This window comes from Apis laboriosa, unplaced genomic scaffold, assembly GCF_014066325.1.
Source record: "Apis laboriosa isolate Shangri-la unplaced genomic scaffold, ASM1406632v1 scaffold26_cov146, whole genome shotgun sequence".
Taxonomy (NCBI): Eukaryota; Metazoa; Arthropoda; class Insecta; order Hymenoptera; family Apidae; genus Apis; species Apis laboriosa.
This window is the reverse complement of record NW_025222592.1, coordinates 2,593,353-2,610,384: the sequence shown is the minus strand read 5'-3', so window position 1 is coordinate 2,610,384 and position 17,032 is coordinate 2,593,353. Positions and strand designations below refer to the sequence as shown.

General features: G+C 21.9%; 2 protein-coding genes across 2 annotated transcripts in view; one reads left to right on the top strand and one right to left on the bottom strand.

Moving 5' to 3' along the window:
• LOC122713795 (transmembrane protein 205) overlaps positions 1-14,064 on the top strand; it is an 18,829-nt gene extending 4,765 nt beyond the window's left edge. Inside the window, exons 2-4 of the mRNA XM_043934568.1 lie at positions 11,889-12,085; positions 12,171-12,334; positions 12,493-14,064. Coding sequence (XP_043790503.1) covers positions 11,889-12,085; positions 12,171-12,334; positions 12,493-12,780 — 649 coding nt within the window. The 3' untranslated portion in view covers positions 12,781-14,064. The remainder of the gene's footprint in view (positions 1-11,888; positions 12,086-12,170; positions 12,335-12,492) is intronic.
• A 642-nt stretch (positions 14,065-14,706) lies between these two features.
• Positions 14,707-16,561, bottom strand: LOC122713810 (DDB1- and CUL4-associated factor 7). Its single transcript, XM_043934588.1, has 4 exons — positions 16,407-16,561; positions 15,913-16,186; positions 15,292-15,844; positions 14,707-15,214 (listed from the first exon to the last, which is right to left on the bottom strand). Exons 2-4 carry the CDS (start codon positions 16,163-16,165, stop codon positions 14,980-14,982), a joined length of 1,041 nt encoding a protein of 346 aa, XP_043790523.1. The 5' UTR covers positions 16,166-16,186; positions 16,407-16,561; the 3' UTR covers positions 14,707-14,979.
• Positions 16,562-17,032: the final 471 nt, after the last annotated feature.

Here is a 17,032-nt window from a genome sequence, read left to right as displayed (position 1 = left end):
TTTTTTTTTTTTTTTTTGTTAGATTATATATGATGAATAAAAAAATCTATTGCTATATTTTTTAAATATCGATATAAATTTTTATTATTCGAAGAAATAATTCAATAAAAAACTATATATAATAAAAGTATCAAAAAAAAATAAAGTTATGCATCAATCATTAATGCACTTTGTCGATGTGCTTTAATTTCTTATTGACCACAAACGACATTGATTCACGAAAAAGTATATATTACTATGAAGACAGAAAATTCCAAAGTGACCGGAATTATTCATGAAATTCTCAAGTCCCTAAAATTTTTTTTGACGGACGGATTGCAGTTTCAAAAGAAAAAGCAGGTAGTTGTCCAAGAATTTTAATGGCGGTAATCCCCAAGGCACATCTGGCTTCAAACGTTTAGTCTGGCGCTTGGTCAAAAGACACATCATGAAATTTAGAAGAAGAGATGAAAGTGAACATGTGATGTTGCAATAACAACAATCATATATTCGTCAATTAATCAAAAATACAAAATCGTTTACCAATAACATACACCTACGCAAATACATGTTCCAAATTTCTGTATTTAAACTAGAATCGATAAAATAAATTAATATAATATAAATATCATGGCTTTGAACTTTGTTAATATTTATCAACTACGATATTCTATTTGAGAAAATAATCGTTATTATGTTCGTTGTACTAAATCCCATAAAGCATAATAGCGTCTTTCTTTTTTTCAATTTGTTAAAAAGAAGTTATAAAAAATAGAACTGTATGTTTATTTAGAGACAATTTAATCTTATCGGTTTTACATTGAGATTTAAATATGCTTTGATTTTGACCTATAAGATAAAATGCTATATTTGCAGAAAAAAAAGAGAAATTCTTGCAGATAATGTGCTAAATACACATTTGGAGAAAATAAAGTTAAGTGAAATCAAATGACTAGTTATATTTTATATGTGTATTAGAAATTATGTGAAAAATTTAACAAGTTTAAATACTTAAAAAATTTTTTTAAAAACTTTTAATGGAAATAATAAATTATTCGAATTCTCTTCGAAGCATAATAAAATTTCGAGTCTTTCGAATATTAGAAATTTTAAAATGATGGAATTTAGTCCCGTATATTCAATTTTTTTTAGAATTTTCAAATATTCAAAAGTTCACAAATATTCAAAAGTTCGATATATCTTTGAATTTTTAAATTTTAAAAATTTTAGAGAGTTCAAATATTGAAATTTAAAATTTTGATGTTTTTTTAAAGTTTTAAATTTTTTAAATCATTTGATTTTTGAGTTTTAAAAAATTATAAAGTATCAAAATTTTAAATACTTTTTAAAATTCTTAAGTTGCATAATTTTTCAGAATTTTTAAGCACTAAAATCAGAATCTCCAAATATTCGATATTTTTTTAGAATTCTAGAAAATATTAGAAATTTAATAAAGTTCTCAAATGTTTTAAATTTAAAAAAATTTAAATACTTAAATACTTGAAACTCTCAAAGTTTTTGAGAATGCACAAAAATGTTATAATAATGATTCAAAATCTTAGAGTATCTGGTTGTTTGTTAACCATTCGAATTTCCAAATGCTTACGGAATGTTTAGTTCGATAACATAACTCCCACTTGTCCCATGAAATTGAAGTACTTACTTACTCAGTTATATAGAGAGCGGGCGGGCGCCGTCGATTTCAATATAGGCGTACAGAGTAAGGGGGTATTGTTTGATCAACGTTTAAATCAGGAAGGTGAAATTGCAAAGCCGGTGCATATATGCAAGTTAGCGCGCGCGTGCAATCCGAGCGATGGGTTGCGTGCCATCTCGCACGTTTCCCGCTTGCCTCTTGATAACTAGCTCATAATGCCAACCGTATTCTATACCTGCAGTCTTCTGCTTTAGAATACGAGCGGACAGCTCGTTGGCTGAAACGTTTGCTGTTCACGCATCGAATTACGTCGATTCAGTTCCCTTTCGCAACTGGATAGTCCCTTCCTCTCTCACCTGAAAAAGGAAGAAATAATTGGACATAGTTATATCACGATTAAAAAAGCTCAATTAACTAGTTAGATATTGCTTATTCGAATATCAGAACAGTATTAAGTTTTGATTATACTTTATACAAGATGTTTATGTATTCCTGGAGGATCACTTTTGGAGGATTGATTTTAGAAATTAAAACAAAAATTGGTATACAAAAATTTCGATTAAGATATATTTATTAAGTTTATAAACAATTTAAGTTTGCATTAAATGAGGCAAGATGGAGACAGATACTTTATTTAACGCAAATTTAAACTATTTATAATTTAATAAATAAATCTCAAGTGAAATTTTTGTATATCAACTTTTATTTTGTTTGTTTTGATCTATAAAATTGATCTTCTAATAAAAATATTCCATGAATACTAATATACTAACATCCTGTATAAGATTAATAAGATTAATTAGGACTTATAATTTATATATTTATATAGGATAAGAATCTTAATTGATTGATTAGAAAAACTTATTCAAATATCAATCAAATCAGTAGCTTGTTAAATTAGTTCTAATTTGTCATATATCGAATATCAATTTCAATTTTTTTCATCTTTAATCTAATATTGCAAAAAAATACAAATCAAATAGTTGAGATAATATAAATATATGGCTCATTCAGAATTTGACTAACCTGTTTGTTTCTCTTTATCCTCTTTTATTTCAATAATGCTTGATTTCTGAAAGGAAAAATTCATTGAAAGTAACATCAAAACAAGGAAATAAACTATTTATGTACATATAAAAAGAGAAAGAGAGAGAAAGAGACTATGGGGTAAAATAAAAACGCCTTTGCTCGACCTCGAATCCAGTTGTAAATAATTGATGTGAGAGAGAGTTGATGTTGGCGCACCGTGCAATGATCCTAAATGATTGATGTAATCATGAAACATGCGGGATAACTTGTCGCAGACGGTTCTTATCAGTACTGTCTGCACAGTTTTATTGATAAATCGTTATCATTGTTATCCCTTCACATGTGAAAACATTTCATTAATTTAATTAATATTCATATTAAAAATCTCTCAATTAAATACCGATAGAATTTTTTAAGAAAAGGAAACATTTAGATAAACACTTAACTTAAATAATTTTAACTTAAAAATTTTTAAAAATAATAATTATGATTAATAATTAAATATCAATGCAATTTTTCAATAGGAAATTTCAAAAAATATAATGATCTCAATTTAAAATTCTGTAAAATAAAGTTATTTTAATAGTAATTAAAATATTTTATTTTCAAAAAAAAAAATAGAAATTAGAATTTTAATTAACATAACTGAATAATAGAAAATTGGATAAATAAATTTATTAACAGTTATTTTAAACATTCATATATATATGAAATGTGTAAAAATTTTCAATGAAAGAAAAGATTCTTGAACCGGGTAGTAGTCAAGTACTATATAATATGATTCTTGGAATTTTAACAGTATTACAAGACTTTCCAATATCTACATACGCACAAATATTACGTGTAATTTATTCAACACATTATGCTTCGTATAATACATATATAATTACACATATATAATACATATAATTCTTTTCCAAAGAAAAGAAACAATTTATTTAAAAAAAATCCGATAACATACCTCATTTAACCCCTCTGACCTCATGAATACATGCGTCGGATAAGATTTCTTCAATATTTCACATTTTTATAAATCTTATGCGTTGAACAAAATCTGTAATCATTTCCTTTGAGCAATATATTCATTGTAGCAAAATTTTCTTTAATAATTAAGATATCGAATTTTATTTTATAATTTAATGAATTTATATTGTAAAATATGCCTACATACCCGTTAATAAACGAATATTATTTGAAGGTTATTTTTGAATTATTTAACCATTTCTTTGTAAATCAAATACATGTTCAAGTCACGAACATGGCTTCCCGTTTCGGACACTCCTTTGATGGTCAAGCACCTTTTCTACATTAAAATGTATGGAATAAAAAATAATTTGCGCAGAAAAAATTAGCGAACATAAAAAAAACTTAAACACACGACATTTCGTGAATAATAATATTTTCCATTATTTCAGAATACAAACAATTCAATTATTGATTATTAACATACAAAACATTTAATTACGTGATCAATTAATAAATCACAAAAACGTGATTTCAAAATTACGAGATATGACATAAAGAATGTCGAGCAAATAGGAAGTGATTTCTGTATCAACCAGTTTCGAGACAAATGACGCAAACCACAAACGTCATAAGAGTAATTTGAAAGGCTTGAAACGTGATATAAACGTGTTTCCTATGATGATCAATTGGGCACGCTTTGTGTTCCATTCACATCGTGAAACATGTATGTATTGTTCAACGAACCGCACGAGTTCCACAATTCAAAGTACGAAGTATATATCTTGAAATGGACGCAATCCGGATCGAAAGTGATTTTGCATGCAAAATAAATCGAAAACAAGGAATTGAATTTTTTTATTCAAAGAGAAATTTTTGAAAATTCGTGTAACATATATGCAATAATCAAGTACATAAGAAACATTTAAGTTCACTATAAGAAATGTTCATTCAATAGAAAATAGGTATATGTCATGTACGTATTTCAATATATATTTCAATTTTGTATTATTATTTTTTTTCTTCATTTTTTATTTCACAATTTTTTAATATATCATCCTTTTTATTGAATAGAACTTTTTATTGAATTGAATGATACCATTTTAACTATTTGAGGCAAAAATTTTTAGAAAAAAAAGAATTTTAAGTTGCAAATTTTATTTTAATAAAATGAAATAATAAAACATAAAAATAGTTATTTTATCTAAATATAAAGCAATGTAAAATGATCAAAAATAAAAAATAAATTAATTAGATGTTTAATTATGAGTTAATTATAATAATATCATTACACAACTTGTCCATTTTCTCTTTTAATTTTTATTTTTATTAAATAATAGGAAAACAACTGTTAATTTCTACTTTTTTAGATGCACTTTTGTCACATTTTTAGAGAAATTATTACATTATTTCAAACTCTTCTCTCTAAACGTTATCTATCCCTTATTTAAAATATTTTCTGAACAAATAGAAAGTTTAACTAGAAATAGAAAAATTTTTTTGAAAAAATTTTTTTTAAAAAATCCAACCGTGTGTCTAAATTTTTTTTTCATTCAGACGATGCTACTTTAGCTAAGGGATGACTGACAACATAAAAAGAAGAAAAGAAACTCAAGAATATAGTTTTTAGGAGATAAACGTCCTAAAAACACGACTAATAGATTTGCAAATAATGTAATAAATAATAATGTAAGAATATAAGCTCAATAAAGAAAAATAAGTTTATGTTATTTTTGATGAGTAATTGCATATTTCACTTGGAAATGAAAATATTACTGAATATGTTACTTTGAATATAATTATACTATATATATACTCATAAGAATTGTAAATAATGAAAATAGAAACTTATTTTGACAATTTTATCGAATTTCTTTTTTTATTGTGATAGAAAAAGATAGAAAGTAATGGAAAAAGATATTGAGTTAATGGAATAAATTTTTCTTATTAATAAAATTTTGTTATTATTTTACATATAACAGAATAAAACAATGAAACAATAATGATTTAAATAATTTAATTAAAAAAGTATCAGAATGAAATAAGAGTTTTAAAATATTAAAATGACAATGCAGCAATAAATCTGCAGCGATAAGGCAAAGTAATTTGCAAGTTGCATCACTGTTCCCGTAAGCGTTCAATGAATTCGTTTCAAAGTTGCTAAATATATCTTATAGCAGCAGATGCCTCTTAAGAATTTGACATATACAATGTTCCAGAATTAGTAAATGTACATATACAATAAAATAGTAGAATTATTCTACATATAAATATGTAAATCAATTAATTAATAAAAAGAATAATATTTTTTTTTTATTTGAATCCTTATTTTGAGAAAATTGAACTTGAAAATTTATAGTAAGTCTCGTAAATAATATCATTTTAAAAATATAATTTTTATAAAAAAATAATATCTACTTTTATCTACTTCTTTTTTTAATTAATTTAATTTGTTTATAAAAACTGCATGTTATTTATTTCATTTTTTCGCTATAAAGTATTCTCATGATTGATTTTATTCTAAAAGCTTGTAATAAATAATTTTTTGAAATTATAATTACAAATTAAAACTTTTTATCTATGTAATGATTATTAATGATATAATTAATTTCTTATTATAACAAGAGCAGAAAAACAGGAACAAAAATAAATCGAAAATATAGAATAATATCCTTTCATTTGTTATGAATGAAATGTCGTGATGAAGGACATTCTTGTACTTCTTATTTGTATTATAAAAAAATTAGGAAAATAAAGTTGCAGATGTAAATGTGAACTTTCACGCAAGGCTCTGTCTTGTAGCGGATTTCATTGGAAACTCTTATTTGTTATATGTGTCTCCATTGTTTCTCAAAATTAGCGAAAAATTGTTTTTGAAGAAAGATTGAGACGACATCGAGATGGTTTATGCTGACATCTACCTTTTTTTATTATATTATTATATTATTTATTTATATATTATTTATTATATTATATAGAAATAAGGAATATTATTATTAGAATAACCTAGTTTGAATTAAATTTTATTCTAATATCTTATCAATGAATATTAAACATATAGAATCTAGAATAACAGTTTAAGAAACTGTAAATTTCATAAATAATATCAAGTAACTCAACATCTTTAATGACCACGACCACTGAACAGTAGAAGATGTAATATATACCGACAGAGTAAACCTCAGACATAACGTATAATAAAATATAAAACATCCATTTAGATGCATGCAAACCATATATCTCTACATTACTTATTATATATTATATTAAACTTTCTATAAATATTGTCGCTTTGATCTTTTTTCTAATATTTTCTAACATTTAAGCATTGCGCTTTGTTCGAATTTTTTTTGTAACTTTTTACCATAGATAAAATACAAGATAGATATGAAATGATGACGATATTCTATAAAATTTTATATCACTTTTCTTAAATATTGATCTCAAAAAAAAAACGTTTTTTATATCCTCTGTGATTTGCTACGTATTTTTGATATACATTATATATTTATTTTATATATCTCGTTTGTTTTTGAAAATATTAAAAAACAGACAAGAAAAAAAAAGTTGAGAATAGTTTCGAAAGAGATATAATATGATATAATTATTTATCTTTTTGGTAATTTTAAAAGTCATATAAAAATTTGATTATATTTGATTATCTCCTATACTAATAATTTTTCGATTTATATGATCTAAGTACTTTTTTATAAAGAATATCAAACTGCATCGACTCATAAAAAACTTTTGATTCTATATAAAAAAATTAAGTTCGCAATTCTTTAAAATTCTTCATGTGTTCTTTTATATGTAAAAATAAATATAATCAAAATATAACTTGATTGAAACCATTCTTTTATATGAAATATTTTTTAATATAATGAAAAACAAATGAGATATTCTATATAGAATAAAAGATAAAATTATATAAATAAATTATATATATTCCATAAATAAAATTACATGAATACTACTCTATATATTCAATATATTCAATCTAAAATTAAAAAAATGATCAAAAAATGATTCTTAATAATATGGCAGAATTAAAATGTAAATATAAAATAATATAAAAATATAAAACAAACTAAATAATAAGATAAGTATATCAAATTCCAGAAAAACTTCATGTATTTCTTCTAGAATTATTTTTATATATATTTTCTTAATATAAAATATAAAATTTGAAAAAAATTTTGCTATTAAAATTCCAATTCTATAACAAAATCTGATAAAAATTTTCCAAGAATTTCAAAACTAAAATTTTGTATTAAAAAAATATAATTTAGTAGGAAATAACACACGAAATTTCTTTTATAAATTTTAGAAATAAGGCAGTTTTCTTAATTTTAAAAATGCTTATTTTTTACATACTTGCTTCTTAAAAGTTTTCATCTTTTTGTAGTATCATTTTTTAACAATTTTTTTTAATTCTACAGGATTCGATAATATATCGAATATTTACATATATCTGGAATATTTCGTTTATTTTTCATAATATTAGTTTTTCAAATAAATGTTCAATAATTTTAAGAAAGTTTTATTCTTAATTTTTTTTAATGAGATAAAATTAAAAATTTGTCAAACTTAATTATTTATTTTTTTAAATAGAATCATATCTTTTCAATATATAAACCGATATATCTCAATATTTTCTATAAAAAAAATATTAAATTATATCAATAAAAGCTATCATAAAACTTAATGATTTTTTAGGAAATAATTAAATAATTGCTAAATTAATAACTTTTATAAATAATTTAATTATACAAAATAATGTGTATTTACTTATATGATTTATTTACATAAATTATGAATATGATTTTATTTAAAAAATAAAATTAATTTTCACGTGTCTTCAAAAAAGATAATTACATTACATTACGCTTCTACAAACCAAGCAACTTTTACTTAAAATATTTTTTAATATCTTTAAAAACCAGTTAAATAATAAAATTATATGGGATACTTAGGATATATTAATCATATAAATAAATATAAATAAAAATTGAACAATTTCATATGAAGTAGATTTTATTTTTTCTATTTTTTTTTTCATAAATAAAAAATATAAGAAATGTGCGAAAATTAATTTTTTTAAATGAAATTATATATTTTTTAATGCATAAATCGATATATCTAGATATTTTTATAAAAAAGTATTTTATAAAAAAGTATATAAATTAAAAAATTATTAATTTATAAAATATTTAATAATAATTAAGTATCTTTCAGATTAATAGCTTATTATAGTTTGTTATAAATAATTTGCTATATTTTTTTAATTTTTTTAATTTTTTATAAAGAATAATATATTGTTTTAATCTATATTTAATTTATATATAATACAAAAATAACAAATGGGATTAAAGATTAAATGATCTTTAAAATCCTGTAATACAAAAAATATATAATATAAAATATAAATATTATTTTATATCTCATTTGTAACAAATTTTATTTATAACAAAATTTATTTATACACTATAATTTACATTAAAATAATATAATAAAAAAATTATTGGATAAATATAAAAAATGGATGGAGAAATATTATGTATGATTAAAAATAATCAATAATTGTTTGCCATACAATAAAAAATTATAAACATTAATAACCATATTATTTTTATTTCTAAAAGTGAAAGTTGAAGAAATTTGATCAAGATTTTCTATTAATTCTTATTAAAGAGATATAAAAAAAATAAATATTAATGGAAAATATTTGAATTAAAAAGTATAAACAAATTATATTAGATTATATTAAATTAGAATTAGAATTTATCGTTAATAAATATTCAAATTATCCTACAATGTTATATTTACAATTTATATTTATTCAGAAATTTACAAGAAATATATTTATCTTAGAAATTTATTCTAGAAATATTCTATAAAATTTTTTGTGATATATTTAAATTAATAAATTTTTTTTATTGAATTGAATTTGTTTTATTGAATGAGAAATATTCCTTCTAAATTCAAAAAATCTTAATGCATTAAATTTTTGACTATTTGTTTTGACTCTCATTTCAGAGAGATATTGGAAAGGTAAATCTGCAATTTCGTTAGTAAAAACATTAAGCATAACGGTATACTTTCCGCTTCTATCGCCTACGTGCGAATTGATTACATCGATATGGAAGGCATACGGCAAATATATATATATATATAAAACGAATGCTCTCGAGCTCCTGACACTGTTTCTATCCTTCAACAATATACATTATATTATTATTTACATTATTTTGTTATTTTTACTTTTATTTTAATATTGTATTTTTGAAAATGATTACGTCATTTATCATTCGTTCATCCATATATTTTCGATTTTCATTTCGTAAGATATTGCAACATCCACTTAGTATTATCTCGAAAAAGAACAGTTAGCAAATTCATCATTCACGGTATGCGTGTTTTTCTGTTTAAAAGGAAAATAATCTGTTAATGAAAGACTGAAGTTGCTATTTCATAATCTATTTTATATTATTTCATTCCAATTAAAAAAAAAAGAAAAAAGAAATATAAAGATATATTTAAAATTAAGAAATTTAAAATAATAAATTTAAAAAATAAATTTAAATAACAAAAATATAATATTGATATTGTATCTAATATTTTGATTTATTTTTTTTAGTATACTTCAATTTAAAAAAATATATAAAAAAAATTTTATTTATTTTTTAACAAATTCATTGTTAAATATCTAATCAAATATTTTTAAATTAAAAAGTAAATTTTTGTACTAAAAAATAAATAAAAATATTTTTATTTTTAGAACCATTTAGACATTTAGATTTTTCTATATATTTAATTGTTAATTGTAAAATTTATTTAATTCTTTCCTTTTGTTTGATTTTTTAATATTTTTTTTATTTTTTTTTAATTTATTAACTTTTTCCTTATATCTTTCATTAATTTTCGTTATTTTTTGACTAGAAAATAATACGATTTAATTTAGAAGTAGTCGATGAATGAATTTCTTCTTTGCTGAAATTGTTGCGAGACATCGTACTATTTTAGCATCAATAAAATATGATTACGAATAGTGTAAATCATATCGATGATAAGGTTGTTGTATATTGTCTTTTGATTTTGAATTAAATCTAATCAATTATTTTTTTTTAAATAAAAAATTTTTATATTTAAATTATTCATGAATTTTTATTCTTTTATTTTTTGAAAGTGAATAAATAATAAACAAGTTTTTGATTATAGTTTTTTTCATGAATATAATTTTTTAAAAAGAGAGATTTAAATTATTTTTAATATTTTTATATTTAATATTTAATATTTAAATTATATTTAATATTTATGTATTAAATATAATATATTTTTCATTTTTTATGTTACATTAATTTCTATAAAAAAATTTATAATATCTGAAAATTAAAATTAAAATATTTTAGCACAAAGTTTGCAATAAAATTTCAAATACAAGTGTTTCTTGTAGTCAACTTATAAACGAACTGTTGTTTCCAATTAAAAGTATTCGAAGCTCTTCTAATTAATGAGATGGCTTTCTACGAACGATAGCAATGAATATAATTAATGATCACTCTTACATTCTGAAATTATAAGTCTAACTCGTAAATGGTTTATCCTTCAAAACGATACAACAAATATATATATATAACTCGTACAAATCTTTTTAACACTTGAACAAAATATTAAAAGAAATTATAATTTATCATGAAATTGTCAATATTATTAAAAAAAATGAAATATATAAAAATTATAATATATATTCCATTATAATATGAAAAAATTGGAATATAAAAACTCATATTATAAAATAAAATAATTATTGAAATAATTTTTAAAAAATAATTCAAATAATTTTTTTTATTCAATGATAATCAAAATATTAATTTTTTCTGAATGATTTTAAAAAAATGATACTTAACATAACAATAAAAAAATTTTTAAATATATTTTTTGAAAATAATTATATTTATTAAATTGGAAAAAATAATTGATCTATATACATAAGATTGTTGAAAACTTCCAAATAAATTATATATTAATTTTTTTAACAATTCGTTTAATTAAGATTTTTTTTTATATATCTATAATTCTAATATTAAAATGATATTTTAATATAATATTTATATATTTTAATATGATATTTAATATAATATTTTATTTTTATATTATAATTATTATAATAAAAATCATACCAAAAATTATATATATATATATAGTATATATAATAATACTTTTTAATGCTATTATTAATATAAAAATTCTTTTCTTATAGAATCTTGTTTTATACAACACAACCGGCTCACATAATTATGATCGCAGCGGTCCTGTGTGTCACATCGGCTCTTGTACCAAGACAGAATGTAGACAGAATGCATGTTGGTCATCCTCAATCAAGAGCAACATCTTTCATTTATCTAGCTTCTTTCGTGATGCATCTTGGTGCTCAAATTTGGATGACTTTTATATCAGGTAATTAAATAAAACAGAAACAAAAATTAAAAAAATTTTAAATTTCAATCATTGAAACTTAAAAAATTGCCTTTTAAATATGCAGGTCTTTCTTTATATTTCGCATTACCAAGACACACGTTTGGAGAAGTGCAACGCATCTTGTTCCCTAGATATTTCACTATCAATGCGTGTCTCAGTTTGACCACACTTCTTATTTTTGTTAAACATCATCCTATACATACTTGGAATACTGAAATTGCCATTCAGGTTGGTAAATTAATCAATCAAAATTTGAAAACTAACTCTATAAAATTTAAGCAATACAAGACATAATTTTAATATTTTATTCTAATATATTTTTATATTTTATCTAATTTTTATAAAGTGATTCTTAATAATTAATAAATATATGCATATATTTTCAGGTTGGTGGTATGTCCAGTGCTTTCTTTTTGGAGTTATTGATACGACTTTATTTGACTCCACCTCTTCTACGATTAATAGTTCAAAAAAATACTTTGGAACGTGCTGCTGGTATCGGTAATGAGATTGGTGTTCATAATCCTGGTCCTCTGAAACATTGCCCTCATTATTTAAAAATTCATCAAGCTTTTAGACGCATCCATGTTTATATAGCAATGGGAAATATGCTGACTATGGGATGTACAGTGCTACACCTTCATTATATAGCTAATAAATTATGCGTACTTTAAAAAACATCACTAAATATAAATTTTATTGAATATATCTGTATTAAAAATCCTCTAATTACAGAGTAATTATATTACGTAACTATTAGCAAAAAACGCTAATTGATTTCATTATTAATATTTACTGCTAGAGTACAGAAGATATTTAATGAAGATAAATGTATTCTCTAAAAGAAATAAGAGCCATGAGGCTGATTATTTGCCCAACAATGAATTGAATATTCTAAAATATTCCATATTATTCATGGAGAATAAAAAAGCTGAACTTGATCTATATACCTGTAGAACGAGTGTTCAGTATAATTTATGGAAGTATTTGTAAAACTTCTAAAAAACATGACTTATTAATTTATTATTAACGCGATGCATTAATTATAATAAAAATGTACCGATATACAAATGACTGTAAACATAAGATTTTTATGTTTAATTGCAAGATGATTAGTTTTTAACATTGATTACCTAATTTTTTGTTTGTTCCTTTCTTCTGAAATATGTAATGTGCGTGTTTGTGGATCGTGCGTGTGTTTCCGATTAAAATGTAAGAGAATCACTTGGTGTCTAAGGAATGAATGAATCATAGGATTAGTAAATAAAATACGCAATTTAGAAAGAGAGAAAAATGTATGATTAGTTCTTATTTTTTAAGCGAATATATACGAAATTTAAAGAAGTATTTATTCTTGGAAAAGAAAACAAGATAAAATAAATCTTGCCAAAGTTTAATATAAATTATTGATAGAAATAATATTTTAAAAAGTTTACTTGACATAGCTATATGCACTTAATTAAATTGAGAAAAAGAAGAAAATGCAAGATCATCAACTATATTAATTAAATAGGTAGTGAAAAATTTACTCTGTATCAGAGTTAATGATATTTATTGAAGTAGTGATAGTATTATAATAGTCTAATCTTATATCTGTATAAAGTTATCAGATATTTCATGAAAAATCAACAGAAGATTATTATGCAAAATGAATGTATTAATTGGCTAATATTTTGTTTCGCATACACATTTCATTATTGTAAATAATGCATCTCGCTCATTATAGTTGTAAATTATAAAATATTTGAGTACCAATATAAATCGTACTTTTCTAAAACTTAAATTGTACTAATTACAAATCCCATCACGTTATTCTGAGTATAAAAGATATAATTCTCAGTTCTTAATGATTAATTTAAACTACTGAAATAATAAATATATAAAAAGATTTACTTTTTACAAAACATAATTTTACAAAAAATCGCATGTAAAACATTTTATTATTAATACTAGTATCACGAATGCTACTGCTATAACTTTTTTTCAATTTAATAAAAGAATTTGATAATTTTTTTATTAAAATACAAATATGTATTGCATTTTAATATAATAATAATTTTTGCATATGATTTTTAACAACCTATATTACTAATGTAAAAGTGTATGAAAATCTATTATTATATTATATTTTTTTCTACAAAATCAAGTCTAAGTATAAACATATATACAATTATATAACGTAATAGATATATTTTATTTTGTTGCATTTCATGTGGATTGTTTAAATTGATTAATTGATTTAATATTTCTTCTAGAAGAAATAGGTTAATTTTATCATTACAAAATAAGATACATCGATTACGATCATATACATTATTATAAATATACATGTGATTTATCGCTATTTATATTCATTTTTATGGTATTATTTAACTTCTAATTATTTAATGAATTCTTTTATAAATTTGTATGATTTAGTCAGTCATATAACAATTTTTAAATAAATCTAAAATTTTTAGATATATAAAATAGTCATAAAAATAAAACATTGTATTATCGTTAAGTTAACATGTACATATACTGGATATTTTCAAATCAATTTAGTCTTATTTACTCTAATAATTTGAATTTACAAAATATGAAACCATATTGTTTTAAAATTTATGCATATTTTTTAATTAAAAAATAACCATTAATTACATCATATATTTTTATCTATATAATTTTGAATATCTTAATATCTTCAAAAATAACTAGTATTTGTACATGTTTATTTTACAGGTACAAAATAAGTATAAAAAAACTTATAATAAAGATGAAATTCTGTACAAATACTGAAGTCCAATACATAATTTAATGAATTTTAGTAAATGATTTGAAAAGAAAATTTGACATATAAAATGTCATAAATCTAATGAAAAATGTTTTTGTTTTTACACTCTAAGAATTTCTGCTGCTTTATTATAACAAATTGCAATCCAGTCAGGTTGTGTAGCACCCCACTGAATTTGATTTACTTCTCCTTCTGCAGCAGTATAAGCAAGAATTGGATCTTCTATAGCTCTTGGCATTTGTTGGATATCCCAAATTAATGCTTGATGATCATCTCCTGCTGTACAAATGTGACAAGATGAATGAGGAGCCCAGGCAATACCATTAACACTTGCTCTAAAGTGTGAATATCAAAATAAAAAATTTATAAAATATGTAAAAAATTAAGATCCAAATATATATATTTTATATACCTATGATTATTAAGTCTCGCAACTGGCGTACATGGAACACGGACATCTAAAATAATTACTTCACATGCATCCATTGCAACTGTTGCAAGATAATTAGGATCTTGTTTATTCCATGCCAGTCTCAAGAGTGGTGTATGCTGGGGATCTTCATAGATTATCGTTGAATGTTCTAAATGCCGCAAATCAAACATTCTTACAGAACCATCTGCACCAACGGATGCAAACATATCACGACCACCGCCAGCGCGGCTAAATGCTATATCATATACCTCTTTATCATGAGCAATTAATTGTGTTTTAACATGGCCAGTGACCATATTGACTCTACCCAAAACTTGACCAGTTTCTAATCCCCAAATAGTACATGTTGTATCTATACTAGAAGTACCAATTAAATTTGGATCTACTTCATTCCAATCAAAAGATGTAAGAGGAGCACAAAAATCTGAATTTTTATTATTATTTAAAACACATTCTAAGCGAGTTTCTGGTTCAGCTGCCCGCCAAACTCTTAAATAATCTCCAGATGTAGCTAAAAGATCTGGAAATAATCCTGTAAACATTTATAATAAAATATGCATAATGTATAATATATAATGTATAATATAATAAAAATAATACCTTTACTATCAGGTATCCACATAATTTTTGTAGTTGGATAAGGATGATCAAATGTACTTTTGGCACTAAATTCAGAGGTTTCTTCATCAAGTGAAACTATTTGTACTTTATTATTATATTCTTCCACAAAACTCCCAAGAGCTAAACGAAATCGTTTATCAGGTCTTACAGACCAATTAATACTATATAGTGGCCATGGTGCCTCATATTTATAAATTTCTTTTCTTTTTGGCGGTACACTATGTAACGCCATTTTTTTTTATATTTTTGTCACCTATAGTAATTCATACTAAATATAAATTATATGATAAATATATAATTATTTTTACATATATAATTATTTTTATATTTATATTAAATATATAAAAATATACATTAATTAATTATATTTTTAATTTATTATATGATACTGTAATATAATATTTAATATACATTTAACTATAATTTCATAATAAACAAGTAAACAAAATAATTGTTTAGATTTAGATACTAACCTAAAATTTGAAGCGTATAGAGTGCGATCGTTTTTCGATGTTATCTGTTTCTAACTTACGAAAATTTATTTTTTTAAATTAAGCATATTCTTAAGAAGAATATTTAATGATAAAAATACTAATCAAAAAAAAGCCAATATTTAATCAAATTACAATTTTTCATAAAAATATAGAATTAATCAAATCTTTTATGATAACATAAAATGGCGCTCTTATAAATTTGACATTTTATTGGCATCATAAACATTTATCTCTTATAATATATTATATATATTTTATAATAATAATATTTAATTAATTCTACAAACAAATAAAATATGTTTTTTATAAGTATTCAAAATTTTATAATATCAATAATACAATTTCAATAATGTTTATGATTATTTATTTTAAAATATATGTTCGAAAATTTTAATATATATATATATATGTATATATTGTAAATTTTTTATTTATATAATTAAAAACATAATATTTTAAAAACTAGAAATTCCTTTTTTAATTTAAATTCAATTGTATTCAATTGTATTCAATTTCAATAAATATATATATATATTCATTAAACAAATTTTTATTTTTATATAAATTTAGTTTTATTATTTGTTCAAATATTTTTCAATTATTTT

Coding starts and splice junctions, on each gene's coding strand:
- LOC122713810 (XM_043934588.1), bottom strand. CDS start 16,165: ATGGCGTTACATAGTGTACCGCCAAAAAGAAAAGAAATTTATAAATAT. Junction 15,845..15,912: donor GTGGATACCTGATAGTAAAG/GTATTATTTTTA, acceptor AAATGTTTACAG/GATTATTTCCAGATCTTTTA. Junction 15,215..15,291: donor GCGAGACTTAATAATCATAG/GTATATAAAATA, acceptor TTCACACTTTAG/AGCAAGTGTTAATGGTATTG.